The following is a 15,845-nucleotide window of genomic DNA, read 5'->3' as shown; positions in this document are numbered from 1 at the left end:
TTTGGTGCTGCTCTGTGATGGCTCAACATAGTTTAACTGGGTGACTTGACGGGGTTCAATCAACAAGGAAGGGGCCACAGGGGTTGTAGACAAGACACATTACACCCAGAGGGTTGCTACAGGACAATGGACGACTCTGGAGGGGTTGGGGGAGGCGGCTTGACCACCTGTTGAGCTCCCTGAACTGGGTTTTGAGTCCCAGGGCCCTAAGTCTGTGAACTGAGAGAACAAAGAACTCGGGCTGGGTAAAAAGTGGGACACCCTCTCTAAGGTAGGCGGCCACTTCTGGGGAGCGCTGGCTGACCCAGGCCCCCCCTTGTTCGGGGGCTGAAGGAGTTGCCTGGGGCTACATCGGGGGGTGAAGAAGCTTATAGGTCAGCTAGATTGTTTGTGGCTTTAAAATCCTTTTCCTCTGTGGCTTTGCTCCTCCTGCGAAGCTGAAATGACACTTTGGTTCAAGCCGGCTGTTGGTTCATTGCTGTCCTCGACACGCAGAGAGCAGAACCCGCTGGGACCTGCCCGGTATGCACGGCTGAGAGAGGTAAAGGTACCGGGCCTGACACCTGAGAGACCAGAGGCCCAGGCAGTTCTGTAATTGTGTCTCTATCACCAGTTTTGGACCAGGCAAGAGTCAATACAACTGGGAGAGGCGCTGGATTCTACCCAGGCGGAAGGAATCCTGCCACGTTTTCATATGCCAGGCAGCACCACGCGCTCCTTGGTTCCACGTGCCCGGCCCACTGGGTCTGGCCATCACAGAGGAAAACCGAAGCTCTGGTTACAGCCACGCTCATGCTGAAGACAGAGGAAATGGTGCAATATACTAGATCCCTGCTGGACTTGAATGTAATTTCAGAGCCTCATCTGACCCAGAACCCCAACCCCTATCCCAGGGAGGGCTATGCCCTGTGATTGTACTGTTCTCTGTAGGCTGGTTTGAAATATCCCAAGCAGTGGGGTTTTTCCCTTTAGGAAAAACTGAAGAATAATCCTACCCAGCTCTTTTAGCCCCACTTTACAGAGGGGAAAACTGAGGCACGGGGCTGGGAAGTGACGTGCCCAAGCTCCCCAGCAGCAACAGGAATTGGACCAAGGTGTGATTGTAGGGAGATCCCCAGATCACACAGCGCGTCAGTGGCAGAAGGGGTGACAGAACCCAGGTCTCCTGAGGGCCGGTGCAGGGCTGTACCAGGCTTGGTGGAGAACAATGCATCACCCTCCTCCATAACCACCTTTCACCCATGCGAAAACTTTTCCTGTCCCTCCCCGCAGCCTTCCCCACAACCAGGCCTTTTGACTTAGCCTCCCAGGCCACGCTTTCTAAATGACTCCTGGTTGTCGCACTCCTCTGGACTCTCCAGTTTGTTCACATCTTTCTTGGTGCCCAGAACTGGCCAGAGTTTTCCAGCAGAGCCCTCACTGGTGCTGAGCAGAGCCAGACAATTACCTCCTGGATCTTACATATGACACTCCTCTTAATCCATCCCAGAATTAAAGGCACTAAGTCATTTTCTCTTTCCTTGCCTTCTCCTGCACAATAACTAAACCCTCTCTCCCGCCCCCCGGCTTTCAGACACTTCATCCATTGCACCTTGACACCTCGCTGTTGGTAATTAGACCAGACAGATGGATTTACTACCCGGGCTGTAAGCCTTCGCAGCTGGGAGGCAGTAGCATGGAGTACAAGACTGCAGGAGGTTTAGGATGTAGGTACAACCATGGTGTGTCTTACGGTGGATTCCCCAGTGCTAGGGGCTGTACATACAGCCAGAGCACATCCCTGTCCAAAGAGCTCACAGTCCAATCAGACAAGCCAGGCCCATGAGGCTTTATGGGGCATTCAGCTCTGGCCTCACATTAAAAGTGATCAGGGACACTCAAATGACTATGGTTGCCTGGTCCGACATCAGAGAAAAGAATCAAGTGAAACCTGGTAGCAAAGGGCAGGGATTTGGCCCATTCTTGGCTTAAAAACCCTTTCTTGTTACCAATGCTTAACTCAAATGTCCAGGGACACTACGGAGAAACACAGTCTTTGTTTAAAAAGGCTCAACCTCCACCCCTTCCCTTTCCCAGAGTAATTCCACAAGCCGCAGCTGTGAAGGAAACAGGGGAGAGCAGACTGGAGAGGATTCCAAGGTTAATTAACAGCACTTCAAAGTCTATCAGCCTGGCATCAACAACCCATTGTCTGAACTCGAGGCCTCACAAGACGAATGCTGAGCTGTCACCTACTGCTGTGCGGCAGATCTCAAAGGGCTCTGCAAAGGAGGACAGTATTGTCCTCCCTGTTTTACAGATGGGGAAACTGAGGCACAGTGCTTTACTCAGGATCACCCAGGAGGCAAATGGCAGGGAATACAAGGCCAGTGCTCTGCCTGCTAGGCCATGCTCCTTCCCTAGGCAGGAAATGCCGGAGCTGGCGAAGGAAGGATGGATGTCCTCCCCCATCGCCCTGCCTCTTTGACTCAGCTCTCAACAGGGAGCCCATGAATTTACTACATGGTCAGGCCTCGATACAAATCTAATAAAGGGCAGATACAGCCCAAGGCGAGGCAGGGGATGCTGTGTTCCCCCCACCCCGGTGGGACCCTCTGGCTCAATTTCAGGCTCCAGAGAAAGGACCCTTGGACAAAATGAAGCCAGACTCGCACAGGATCAGGCCGCTACAGGGCCAGGAACAGATCCCCCAGTAGCTGGGTTCCCCCATCCTGGATCCTAACCCCCAAGGCAGGTTCCCAACTGGGTTGAAATAAAGCAGCAGACACTGCTCTGATCAGACTCGGACTTGCTTTTAATGCCATGTACAAAGTTTCCCAAAAGAAAAAAAAAAAGAGACAGACAGACACCAATTTAAAATCCTTTCAAAAATAAATTATTTTTTTTAAAAACTCCCTTCTGTGCAAAAAGGAAAGAAAATCCCCCTCCCCTCGCTACTTCCTGGAGCCTGATTTAGGCCTTGAGCGAAGAAAGAAAATGACTAAAGAAAGTTAAGCAGAAGGGCCCGAGTCTCATTTTCCAGGTCCCTTTTCCCCACCGCTCTGCCAGCCCAAGGGCCTCACAGCAAGTGTGAATCGCCCTGGCCCATTTATGCTGCCAGAGCTGGTGCAAAAGGTCCCAGGGGGCGGGAACAGCAGCCCTGAGATAATTAGCAAGGTTTCTACCCTGTATCCTCAGCCTGAGCATAAACCTGGCCAGGACGCCAATGGCCCCAGCGGTGCTATCATCCCATGCACAGAGAACATGGACCCTCCCCAAACACCCTGGGGGCAGCTGATGTCTGGATAAAGGTGCCTATGCCCCCTTCCCCCAGCCTTTCCCTTTGATCCCGACACCTCTCGTGACCCCCAAGTTGAGAACCCTGGAGCTAAGGCCTTGGCCCCCCCCGTCTAAATACAGGGTGTGACAGCAGCCTGAATTTGTCAGCTGCACCCCGGAGAGCCTGTTTCCCAGCCTGGGGAGGAATCCCACTTGCCAATAAGGTGGGTTTGCCATTGCCCAAGGTCATCCTGGGGCTGGGGTGGGAGGAGCGCTGGTTCCTAGATGAAGAGGGATCTGTCTAGGTGTAGGGAGGGATCAAAGCCAGGCCTGGCTCCGCTCTATAAGAAAAGGGTCCAGTCTCCTGCTCTAACCCCTAACACCCACCCAGCCCCTTCCAGGCTTGGGATAGGACCCAGGCCTCCTGACTCCCAGCCCCCGTTCTAACCCTAGTCAGCGCTCCCTCCCTGGAGGAAACATGCAGCTCACGAGCCAGGGGCGTCACACACACTGTGGGGAGATTGTTGGCAAAGACGAGCTTCCCTCGTTCCAAGCTGGCTTAGGAGTTTCTGCCCCTGCAGTGGAGACTGGCTCCATGGGGTGCAGAATGGGGAGTGGATGCCACAGCAGATGCCGCTGCCCGGGGGAGTGGCGGGGAATCATTCATGTTGAAAGGGCAGATGAAGCGACTGGCCTGGCCTGAAGGGAGCGCGCAACAGCCTGGTCTCTGCTTATCGGCTCTGCTCCTGGCGTGCCACAAGCCCTGCAGATGGCAGGCAGCTCAGAGCAGCCCTTCAGCCTCTTATTAACCCCCGAGCCAAGCAGGGCAGCTAGACTGGAGTCTTGTTCACACTGCTGCACAGGTGCCCCCCGAAGGGCCTGGAGGAACGTTCCCCAGTGACGATGCACAAGACAAAGATGCACCAGCTTGACTCTCAGATCCCCCCTGGGCTGGCTGGAAGCATCAGATTCAAAGAGAGAGCTCCAGGGCCCTGCAGCAGAATCAAGTCAGCACCACTGCATGCGGCACTTTTCCTAAGCACTATGGTTCAGTATGTACCATGGTCTACGTAAAAGAGGAGTCACACATCTGTCTTAACCAGGGTGGGAGCTCTCTGTATTTCCCAAGTGCCCCTCACCCTAGGCCAATACTTTTTTGTGTTTAATCTCCTGGTCCAGAACACAGTTGCTGCTCGAGCAAAACTCCCCTGTGGCCCCACGTGGCTGACGGTTTAAATCCTCAACCCTGAACTCACTTAAAGTTCAGCTTGCCCTGTGGCACACAAGAACTGCCAGGCTGGCTCAGACCCAGAATCCATCTATCCGGTAGCCTGTCTCTCACAGTGGCCAGTACTGGCTGCTTCACAGGAAGTCACAAGAAAGGCTGCCGCAGGACTGCTGTCTTTCTTCAATGATCATGTGTTTCCTGTTGCTTCCAGTCCCACTATGTGCTGGCAACAGGCGACCGACCGTCAGAACACTTAGGCTACAGCTTTTCTTCACCCGATGCAGTTTGCTCACCTCCAAACTCCGCCTGCTGCGGGACAGTACACTGTGCTCTGGGTCTCGGCTTCCCGGAATGACTCAAGGAGTGGTGACTGCAGGAAGAGTGCCACAAACAGAGCTCTCTGCTGATCAGCTGTGGCAGCAAGAGGAAGTGCTTGGGGCCAGTTTCGGAGCAGTGGAGAGGGCAGGGTTTGTACTGTGAGCTTGGCAGGAAGGTTTCCTGAGAAGACTCCACACTTTGCTCCTGCCGTCCAAGGAGGGAGATAAGTCTCTCAGCTCAACCCTGTGATGTAAGCATGATCTCCACTTTACAGCTGGGGAAACTGAGGCAGAGCCTTGCTGAAGTCACAGCGGCAGAGCTGGGAACAGAAGCCACATTTTCTGCCTCCCAATTGCCTGCTCTAACCACTCAGCCATATTCTCTTGCATTCTGCCACCAGGTACTGTGGGTCTATCAAACTCAGGTCTACTTCTTAGGTCCTCTCCCAGCCCATGAACCTCAGTGTGGGACCTTCAGGACCCGAATGATTCTTTAACCACCTCTAGTATTTCAGCGAGAAGATGGCAGCACAAATCAGCCTTCAGCATTAATGAGTGGCAGACTCTGCTACTGTGAACGGCGTGGCAAATTTCCAATCCACCACCCCAGTGGGAGAGACAGGAGAAGCAGAGCCTCTAGCTACAGTGCCTGGCACAGGGGTGAGAAGTAAACTCAACGGTATTGTAAAAAGTTCAGCTGACTGGACAAATCCAAGGTGAATCAGCAGAACTCCCCACGGCCCAGACAGACGAGAAAGGAAGGCAATTAAAACCAAGAAGCATCGAGAGCCCTCTCCGTCCAACGAAAAGAAAAAGCAACTGTATGAACCTGAAAGAAACAGCTGAGCCATGTTTTATTCTGGGATAGCGCATAGCTCAGGACTACCAGTAGATGGCGCTAATCCCCAAACGCCTGTGGGCAGGACTGATCCCTCATTGCCCTATGCCTGGTGCATTGACACCGGTTCTGAGCCGGCAGCATTTTGCGCCGACTATGCGCTGCTGTAAACAACAACAGGGCAGGGCACTTGGGAATAAAGCCCTGGGATTTCAGTGCTACCGACAGGGTCGGCAGTAGAGATCTGCGAAGCAGACCCAGGCTCCTCAGACTAGATCTTGGTCCCTAGACCTCCTACCAGGCGGATCTGATTCCAGGCTCGGGATTATTTCTAGTTAAGTGCCACTGACTCCTCAAAATTCTTTCCACATTCTGTTACTTGCTAAGGGATGCGAGTCAATGGAAAACCCAAGCAGACAGAGGTGTCTTTGCGAAGCTGCTGGCGTTTTCCAAGCAGAGGAAAACCGGCTTTAATAAGTCCCTGTTATTCCCTCCCTAGGAAAACAGCCCCTTTAGTTTAAATGTGCAAAATAAGATCTCTCGAGCGAGTGCGTCTCTGAGCTCAGGCGGGGAAGCCGGAGAGTCCACCCAAAGCAGAGGAGGAAGCAAAACTCCCAGGGCAGGTCGCGAAACTGCACAAAGCTTTAGTGCAAACACGGCACGTTGACTAAAGCCGGTCAAATTCCCATGGGGCTGAGTGGAGAATCTGGACGGGGTTTAAACCCAAGGACCCGATTCTCGAGGACAACTAAGGTTCTTTGATGCTGCTCTGGCAGCACGAAAGGGGCCTGCCTGTGGGCGCGGGGTACGGTTACTCCCACTTTAAGGCCTCCTCACTGGGGCCTAAAGGGGCTTTGGTGTGAGTGAGAATCAGGCCCCCAGAGCGATAGCAGTGAATGATCCCTGCAGACATTGATCCTGATGCATTGTGCCCAGAGACCCTTTTACACCACTACGCTCCTCGGAGGCAGCAACTACTGTTAGCTGGATCCTAAGCCCTTGAGAACGTGCTGCCAGGATGTGGGATGCGAGGAACTCCGCGTGCTGAGCCTCCTCCTGCCGCAGGGGCTCAGTGGCGCTCCCCGGGGACCGACCGAGCCAGGCCGGAGCTACGCCGAACTGGACTGGTGGCAGCGTTAACTATTTACATCCCTGAACCGCACGACCTTCCGAACCGCCCCCCTCGCCCCGTCCTCCCCGCCCTGCTCCAGGGAGGCAGCGGCCGCCCAGGGGGGGCTATGATGTGTGGCACTGGACGTGCGGGTGTGAGGCCTCCTCGAAGTCGTCTTCATGGTAGGCCTCGCCGGCGTGGGGTTGCCACCAGTGTCCCGGCTGGGAGAAGTAGTCGCTCAGTTCCACCTCCTGCATGTCCTCCGTCGCCATGACCTCTTCTTGTGGGGGGAAGAAGGTGCGGAGCTGGCGGAGACGGTCCGGGGAAAGCCAGCCTGGCTCTGGGAATCTCACCTGGGGAACGCAAAGCGGGATGTGGAAGGACGCCCAGGACCGAGGGCCCATGGTGCAGGGAGGGTAGGATAGTCCCTGACAGCAAGAACTGTCATTAACACCAACCCAACAGCCCTGGCTCTACTCTCGTCCTCCCTCCTGATGGAAACGACCCCCAAATGAATCAATGAACCCGCGATGTGTCCACCTAAAAGCTACATCCAAAACCAAAGCACTGAAGTCTAGTCATAAGCCTCTTATATGAACCGGGCACTAGAGAGAGACAGAGTCACCAGGGGCTTAGCCCACCGTCCTCACTGGTCATGGAGCTAAGCCAGAGACGCTGCAGCTCCGCCCAGCCCAGACTGCTTCTCTGATCTTCCCTCTAACTTGGCTCCGTCCTGCTTCTCCCCAGATGCTCAGAACGGATGGCCCCTTCCAGGTGTGGCTCTGGATCCCAGGTCCACATGGGGTGGGGAGGGCTAATCATTGATACAGAGCCCAGTGCAAGGCGAATGGTGCTTTGTGAGAGGCATCAGAGCTGACCCCCAGTCTCTGCATCTCAGCCCCCAGACGGGGCTGCTGCTCGGTGTAGGGCTGACCGAGACAGGAGGCAAAACCTTCTCAAGATGGATGGAGTTTGCTGGGTGTCCCTTTGGGGCAGCCGGTCATTCCGTTGCTTCAGAGCTCAGGGACGGACAGGGTCCTCAGCTGAGGTGAACCGGCACGGGGACATCAATGGGGCTCGGGCCACTGACACCCCCGTTGGGGATCAGCCACGTGGGCTCCCTGGGAAGGTACCTGCCCCGCTCCTCACCTGGAAGTGTATGATGAGCCGGCCCTTCTGGGCGGGGCTTCTGTAGACGGGCATGCCCTCGTTAGGGACGCACTTCACTGATCCCGGCCGGATGACGTCACCTGAGCGGGCGGGGGTTAAAGAAAGCCAGGCAGTTTCAGCCCCTGTGTGGGATGCTGGGTATGGAAACCCACATGACTGTTGCCTCGCAGGGTTGGGACAGCTCCCTGCATGGCTCCTGGCTTGCTAGGCTCCAGCTGGCATCCCCCTACCGGCAGTGAGCCCAAGGGACCACAACACGATCACACCTTGGCAGGCTGTGCTCAAGAGGTGCTAGGGAGATGGCCAGAACAAGACATCCAAGGGGGTGGGGAGTTTGGGGAGTTCCCTAGATGAGCCCCCCACAATGTCTGCATGGTGGGGGGCTCCCAGGCGCAGGGCTTTGCTTGACTGACCTTCTAAGGAGACATCTTTTGGGTCCAACACATGTTGGGGTCTGGGCCATCCCTGAGGGTATGTCAGTGGCAGGAGTGGGAATAGAACCCAGGAGTCCTGGTGTCCAGTCCCCCCTGCTCTAAAGACTCCCCTCCCAGGAACAGAGCCCAGGAATCCTGACTGCTCCAGGTTGCCGACTCACCACGCTGGGAGGAGACGAGCAGGGTCCTGTTGTCCAAAGTGCGGACAACTTGCCTGAAGCCGCACAGAGCGTCCACCAGGCTGATCTCCTTTCGGAGGACCAGGTTGTCGCCGACGCGCTGGAAGACAGGGTGCTCCTTCTGATCCAAGACAATGACCACGTCCCCAGGCTCTAGGCCAGGCACCTGGTCCCCTTCCTCATGGAACGTGATCCTCTGCCCATCCTGCATGCCTGCAAAATCAACACTGATCACCCGGGGCCCCGGCTCATCCCCAGGCTAGTTGTCAAAGTGCCTTTCCTGGCTCCCTAGGGCCAGACTCAACCCCCTCGCGATCCAGACTGTGCCCTGGCCTCACCTCTGTCCAGGTGGACGTTCAAGATTTTCTTCTCCCGCACCACCCGCCTGCCGTTGCAGGTGAGGCAGCGATCGAGGGGCCGGACCCACTCGCCCTGGCCCTGGCATTGCGAGCACATGGTCTGGATCTGCTGGATCATGCTGGGCCCCAACTGGTGGACGTGAAATTCCATGCCAGTGCCGTGGCACTTGGGGCATCTGCTGTCAACGCCCTCCCGGATCCCGCAGCCTGAGGACGAGAGAGGAAAGACAAGACCGGGGGCGTCAGTACAGGCCTGGGGGCTCGTCTCTGAGCCAGGAGATGCGATCCTGATCTACACAGTAGCAGCTTTGGGGTGAAGCTCCCGCATCGTCGCCAGCTTACAACCCCTCATGGGCAGGGTGAACGGACACATGGAACAGATGGACAGGAGGTACCTGCCAGAGATCTCAGAGCTCTTGGCGGAGGAGAGAAGGGGTGGAGCAAAATCCTCATCCTCCTTGCCTGGCGATGCCCATCTGGTGCAGTGATTTTGGCAGAGCTGAGGATAGAACCCAGGCGTCCTGACTCTCAATCCTCTGCTCTAAGCACCAGCCCCCACCCCCCTCCTGGACTCAGGAATAGAACCCAGGAGTCCTGATTCCCAGGCCTTCCTGCCTTAATCACTAGGTCACACTCCCATCCTGGAGCCAGGAATAGAACCTGAGTCTTATCTCCTAGCCTCTTGCTCTGGCCCCTGGACCAAGCTTCCTCTCCATACACCCACAGCAGAGTCTCCATAATCTGAGGGTGAAACTCAGTGGGAAGCAGCCTAGGCAGGGCTGCACGAGAGCGAGTGTGGGATCAGACCTCCGAGCCCCACCCCCAAATCAAGGTCACTCCTGGCTGCCAGAGGGGTCTTTGAAATGCGCATGGGAAAAAGTAAGTCCCAATAGGCTCCGCCCTTCCTGCTCCTCATTGGCTGGAGATTGGAGGGGCGGGGCTAGGCTTCCCACCTCGCTTTTTACATTTAAATAAGATGCAGGGCCCCCCAGCCAGGGCCTGTGGCTCACGCACCGTTGCACTTGCTGCAGATGACGTTCTTCTGCAGGGACAGCTTTCGGGTGGTGCCGTTGTACAGATCCTCCAGGGTCACCGGGAGCGGATGCACCACTGTCTTTCCTGACCACAGGACAGAGCGAGATCAGACTCCAACCGAGGACATGGCTCCCCTCCCGATGCCCCACAGGGACAGCAGTCTCCCCTCACCCAAAGCCACCTCCTCAGTGCCTCCAAAAAGCTTTACAAGCTAAACAGATACAGGGAACGCTTTGCCCAACCCAGAAGGGCAGCCACCTCTGAGGTGGAAAGCAGCAGCTGTTCAACAGCAAAGAGCAATGCTGGGCAGGGATCACTCACCCAGCACTGAAATGCAGCCACCTCTGGGGGATGGAACATGGAGGTTAGTATCAAAACGGCCCTGTCACAGTTACAGGACCTTCTCCAGCCTCTCTGAGTTCACCCCTACAGGTGACAGACCTCTTCTAGGCTTGGACTGGGTACCTGAGCTCCAGCCGTGTGACCAACCCTGATAGCAGACCTGGCTGGGTTTGGCCCCTGCAATTCTTCCCTTTGGGAGCCAGTCAATACAGAGACCAGACAACTTTCGTAAAACAAAGAATTGTTCAATCTTAACAGCAAAGCAGGAGAGGGAGAGAGGATTTTAACCTAATGAAGAGTCAGTCTGCACATCCGTCCTCCTCCAAGGCTTATCAGCCCCTGGAAACTGAGGAAGGCCCAGTCGCTTTGCAGGGCCCGAGTCTCCATCTTGGCCTCCTCCTCGCCCCGCGCCCTAGACCGCAGTGATCTGTCCGTTCCCAGCCCTAGCGTGACAGCTGGATACTTCAGCATCTTCACGACTACTAGCGTGGGTTTTGTTTCTTCGCTTCCTGTTCACCGGGTGGGGTTTGATCTGGAACCCGTTCCCTACCATGGTTCCCAATACCCTGCTATTAAGCGGACGCACCTATGCAGCCAGTAAACATACCGCTGTAGTCACACAGTAATCATTTCCCCTGATCAGGTCACACGGTATTTACACATTAATGCAGAGCAGCCCCCTCTCCTGCACGCCCTGTAGTTAACTGGAAGCCCCGGGGGCATGCAGAGAGTCAGGCTGTAATTATCTGAGCGGGAATTTGGACAGCAGCCCGGGGCTAGCCCCCCTTCCAGCTCCTGGCTATGGGGCTGTAATGAATACAAAGGGCTAGGGCCTCGATGGTACAGGGGTCGCCCCCAGCAACGCGGCGACCTCTAGAGCTACACGGAGGGACCGGTTCCGTGAGAATTCCAGGGGAACAGAGTCCTCCATTGACTTGCCAACGCCTCTCTCTGCAGCACCCCAGTTTAAGGCAGGACTAGATCACAACCCAAAGTGGCTGTGGGGAGACCTGTCACTGCCTAAGACCCACTCACAGCTCAGAAGAATGAATCTGGACTCACTTATCCTTTCTTAGCTTGCCTTCAGCAGGGACCATACACAACATCAATGCAGCCTCTTGCTGCAGGACCTGACCTTCTGGGGGTCTCGCAGAGCCAGACCCCCACTGTCTCCCTTGAACAGGAAGACCTGAGGGCTTAACCCTGATCTCTAGCATGGGTGAGCCCATTCCATGCAACCAGCACGAAACCCTGCGTCCCAGCAACCCATCCCAGGTACCTCTCCTCTCTGGCCGGCCAGGCATCCGCACCCCTCCTCCGAAAAACATGTTGAATATGTCCATCGGGGACCCGAATCCTCCTCGGCCTCCCATGCCACCTTCTTTCATGGCCCGCTCCCCACCCCGGTCATACAACGCCCTCTTTTGGGTGTCCGACAGCACCTCATAGGCTTGCGAGATCTGCTTGAACTGAGGAAGGGGAGAGGGTTAGAGATGCCATCTGTCCCAGCAGGCGAGCGGCGCACAGGGGTCGCTGCCTTCTCTACCTACCCGCTCTCCTTCGCTGGGGTTCTTGTCGGGATGGTATTTCAGCGCCAGCCGCCGGTACGCACGCTTGATCTCATCCAAGGTGGCGCCCGGCTTGACGCCCAAGAGGTCGTAGTAGCCTGTTTCTTTCACCATCTTTCCCCTCTGATGCGCTGCTGGAGGGGGAGAAAGCGGGTTCAAAGAGGGTCCCCTGCCAGTCCAATGCCACCGTGCCAGTGACGCACATAGCCGCTAGCTCCTCCGAACTGCTGCACCCATTCGGATAGGCCCCGTGCCCTGAGCTGGCAGACTATATACCAGCCTAAGAAACCCGTATGACCGCCCAATGCTGCAGGATCTGAGCGTCTCAAAATCTTTAACCCCCGTGAGGCAGGGCTGTGCCATTATCCCTATGGTACCAATGGGGAAACCGAGGCACGGAGAGGCTAAGAGACTCACTCAAGGTGGCAAAGCTGGGAATCGAACCCAGGACTCCCAAGTCCTAGGTTACTGCCCCAGGCAGGGGACATACCCACAAATGGGACTCTAGTGCTAGTGGCAGGATTAAGAGCCCTGGAGACTGGAATCCTCTGTTTATCCAGACAGCTGGACATGCTCCCCCCACCGTGGATCTGCTGTCACAGCTGGGCCAAACCCAAGTGGCACTGCGACCCCAAATGGAACGACCCCAGAGTGGGAAGCTGGGTCCAGCCCTACTGAACAGGGGCTGAGCCACCATTGCAGGTTCACTCTGGCCCCGAGCCTCAGTTTCAGATTTTGCTGCCGGCAGCCTTGCTTCTGGCTTTGAAATCTACCAATCAATGCTGGTGACGATGGTGGTTTTGGCGACACGGATACCTGCCCGCTGGGAACTACGATAAGTCCCTCTCTGAATTTACTGCCTACACGAGCCACCAGGCAGGAATGCCTTTCCAATCTCTAGGGATCAGGGCTAACTGAGGACAGGTTATCTAGAGGTGAAAGGCTCCAGACCCTGTTACTGACCCAACTAGTCCCCATCCTTGGCAATATGCTGGGAACAGACAGCATCTGCTGGCCTACGGACTACTGCGGCCTGCGCCTTTAAGCACCAGGGTGTGGCATGTGAAGTGTGAAGAAGGCTCAGAATGGGGACACCCCTCCCTTCCGTGTTCCCCTATTTAATCTCTCTCCACACTTCTTTCCCAGCTCCCCTCTCCTCCAAACCAGGGCTGCTAAGCCTGTTTAGCGCCTACTTCCAGTGTTGGCAAGTGGAAAAGGCTCTTGGCCCAGGTAATTAAAGTGGACCAGCTTGACTGCTAGCAGCAGACTAGCCCAAGTCAGCTGTGCTGACAGCACCAGGGAGGAGCAATGCAGCTGACCCTGGGTGCTGGAAAATCCATTGCGATTAGGTTACCAAAGAGGGCTGAATAACGCAGCACTGCCAAACTTCGTTGCCTGATTCTGTAAGGAGCTGAATGCCTGCCGATGGGGGACAAGCACCCCCAGCTGCTCTGGAAGTCCACAGGCACTGAGGGTGCTCAGTAGCTCCCAGGAGATGCTCAGCTGATGGCAGGCTCAGACCCTGCAGTGCTTCTGGACCTGCTCCCAGATTACAGGTCAGACAGAACCCAGCTTTGACCGAGCTTGTGGGATTCCTAGATCTGTGCCCTTGTTACAGATCCCCAGCCCAGGATGCTTGAGAAGGTGGAGGGCATGGTGTAAGTTACATGCCCAGTGGCTTGGACAGGGTAAGTCTGAAGCCAGCATGACCTGTTCCCTTGACCCCCACCCCCACCCAATGCACACAATGCATTCCCGAGCTCATGCTCTTATCCTAGAGGCTGCAGCTGGAACCTTGCTTTGGACCAATTTAAACCGGATTGGCACCAGTGGAGTCTTCCAAGTCCATGCGAAGCCCCCTCCATAGCAGGGTTAGAACCTTGCCAGCTTCAGCCATTTTGAAACACAGTTTAAAGGGCAAAGAGAGCACAGCGCAGGCTACCAGCTTCCTTCCACAACAACTGGGGCCAGATGTTGGAAGATTCACCATGGACAGGTTAAACTGGCTTGCCCAGGACTAGGTATGAATGATGGTGAGGCTGCAGGATCAACGCCCTGGTGACAGGCCTGGCAATCCTCAGTTGTCGGCAGTTTCAGCAGGGTGCTGTCCCTGGACCCCGCTGGGGCGTAACAGCCTCGGGCTAGCAGACGACTAATAAGATCAAAGCTCCACCATCCTCCACTTGCTGGAAGGCGTTTGCCCTCACTCCAGAGCCTCTTGTCTGCAGCAAGTGGGGAGGGATGAGGCTGGTACAGTCTTCACTACTGTATCCCCCACCCCCTGCCTCTGTTTTTAGGGTTCCCTTCCGCCACAAATAACTACTGCACCTCTGCTGCTTCTCAGCACTCTTCTGGGCAGCAGCACATCCAGATCACCCCCACAGGGCTCTGAACAGCAGTTGTGAAACTGACCGGAATCTTAATCTTGCTAATTACAGGGTCAGCAAAGCTCCCAGCCCCAGCAAGGAGCGGTCTGTCTGCAGACTCAGGCACAAGTTACAAGTTTCTTTGTAACTTTAATGGCTGGAAAAGTCTGTTCAAATGGGAGCAGAGGGTGTTGCAGATGCTGCTGGGAAAAGCAGCTTCAACTCAGGGGGTCGGAGTTTTTTCAAGATAATACTGGGAGTATCTTAGGACAGCTCTGCCAACAGGTGCTCGGAGACTATTGTGCTGAAGGCCAGATAAGAACCTAAATAGAACAGAACATCCTTCTCTCTCCACAACAGAGACCCCGAATACCTGCAGCACAGCTAGCCCTGCAGAAAGCACAGCGGGCTCAGCAGCTCGTAAGAGTTCAATCAAGCCAGGCCAGGATTTTCCTCCCATACCATCGTAGAGGAGTCCATGGGCTTGACTTCACTGCGGCATTATCTCGAGTATCGCCCCTAACCTGATGCCCATCCACATATAAAGATCTTTCGCTTGAGCTAAGTGGTGCTTTAAACCCATGCTAGGGGGGTGAGTAGCTGAAGCTGGAGTGGCGCTGATGTAGTGGGGACTCTGTTCCACTCGAGTTATTTCACAGTGCTATCTCACTAGAGCTAGGCTCACTCAGGGTGGTTCAAACCCCTCTATGGACGCACTTAGATCGGTTTAAAACTGGCTACGTCAGTTTACCTCATGCATGTAAATCTACCAACAGAAGCGAAACCAATATAAGGGCACGTCCAGACTACCGGCCAAATCGGCGGGTAGCTATCGATTTATCAGGGATTGATATATTGAATCTTGTCTCGATGCGATATATCGATCCCCGAACGCATTCCTGTCTACTCCAGAACTCCACCAGGGCGAGTGGCGGTAGCAGAGTCGACAGGGGGAGCCGCGGCCGTCGATCCAGCGCTGTAAGGACAGGAGGTAAGTCGAATTTCCGTATCTGAAGTTGTGTATCTTACATCGAGCCCCGCACCCCCAGCGTAGACGAGGCCTTAGAGAGTTCGCACACAGTTACACCGGTTTAACAAAATCTGCTTAAAAATGCACCTTTAATTAAACAAGGGCAACTGTGTGCCTAGCCCAGGCCTTATTCTAGTTTCAAATGGGAAGCGACACCATGGCACAAAAGCATTTCTTATTGGCGGTCTCAGCAGAGACAGCAAGGGCAAGACAGGGGTCACGGGTCAGATGCTGGCAGGACAGCATTGGGCAGCACATACTGGTGCCAGCAGCACTGTATCGTTTCGGGAATGAATGAAAGATCTCAGTTTCCAGGGCTGTCAACTTGGAAAGAAGTTAACTAACTCGAGATAACTCTGCAGTGAAGACGAGCCCTATGGGGAGGAGAGGCACTGGTGAAGAATGAATCTTCGGGGCAGGGGTAGCGCCAACGAGCCTCATCTCTGACCCTGGAAGGGCGCTCAGTCCCCCTGGCTCATTCGGACATTGGTCTCTCTGCTCAGGGTGCCAACAGGGAGTGTGATGGCATTGCACCCTGCAGCGCTTGGGGCAGGGTGCGGCTGCCCTACTTTTCCCAGCCACCCTTAGTGTGGGGTGCTGATCTCTGGGG

General features: G+C 55.4%; 2 protein-coding genes across 2 annotated transcripts in view; both read right to left on the bottom strand.

Annotated features, from left to right (window-relative positions):
- Positions 1-5,627: 5,627 nt before the first annotated feature.
- Positions 5,628-14,327, bottom strand: LOC127038104 (dnaJ homolog subfamily A member 1-like). Its single transcript, XM_050930529.1, has 7 exons — positions 11,822-14,327; positions 11,551-11,740; positions 9,909-10,013; positions 8,874-9,101; positions 8,518-8,748; positions 7,902-8,002; positions 5,628-7,105 (listed from the first exon to the last, which is right to left on the bottom strand). Exons 1-7 carry the CDS (start codon positions 11,951-11,953, stop codon positions 6,878-6,880), a joined length of 1,215 nt encoding a protein of 404 aa, XP_050786486.1. The 5' UTR covers positions 11,954-14,327; the 3' UTR covers positions 5,628-6,877.
- A 1,369-nt stretch (positions 14,328-15,696) lies between these two features.
- NES (nestin) overlaps positions 15,697-15,845 on the bottom strand; it is a 10,358-nt gene continuing 10,209 nt past the window's right edge. Inside the window, exon 3 of the mRNA XM_050931001.1 lies at positions 15,697-15,730. Within this exon, the coding sequence (XP_050786958.1) occupies positions 15,697-15,730 (34 nt within the window). The remainder of the gene's footprint in view (positions 15,731-15,845) is intronic.

Source organism: Gopherus flavomarginatus, chromosome 20 (assembly GCF_025201925.1).
Source record: "Gopherus flavomarginatus isolate rGopFla2 chromosome 20, rGopFla2.mat.asm, whole genome shotgun sequence".
NCBI classification, from domain to species: domain Eukaryota; kingdom Metazoa; phylum Chordata; order Testudines; family Testudinidae; genus Gopherus; species Gopherus flavomarginatus.
The sequence above is the reverse complement of the archived record's forward strand: the minus strand, read 5'-3'. Positions and strand labels throughout refer to the sequence as shown.

Excerpts from the sequence above, each read along its gene's own strand:
- LOC127038104 (XM_050930529.1), bottom strand. The coding sequence starts at position 11,953 with ATGGTGAAAGAAACAGGCTACTACGACCTCTTGGGCGTCAAGCCGGGC. Across the intron at positions 9,102-9,908 it reads CATCTGCAGCAAGTGCAACG|GCTGCGGGATCCGGGAGGGC; the intron begins GTGCGTGAGCCA and ends TCTCGTCCTCAG. Across the intron at positions 8,003-8,517 it reads GCTCGTCTCCTCCCAGCGTG|GTGACGTCATCCGGCCGGGA; the intron begins GTGAGTCGGCAA and ends CCGCCCGCTCAG.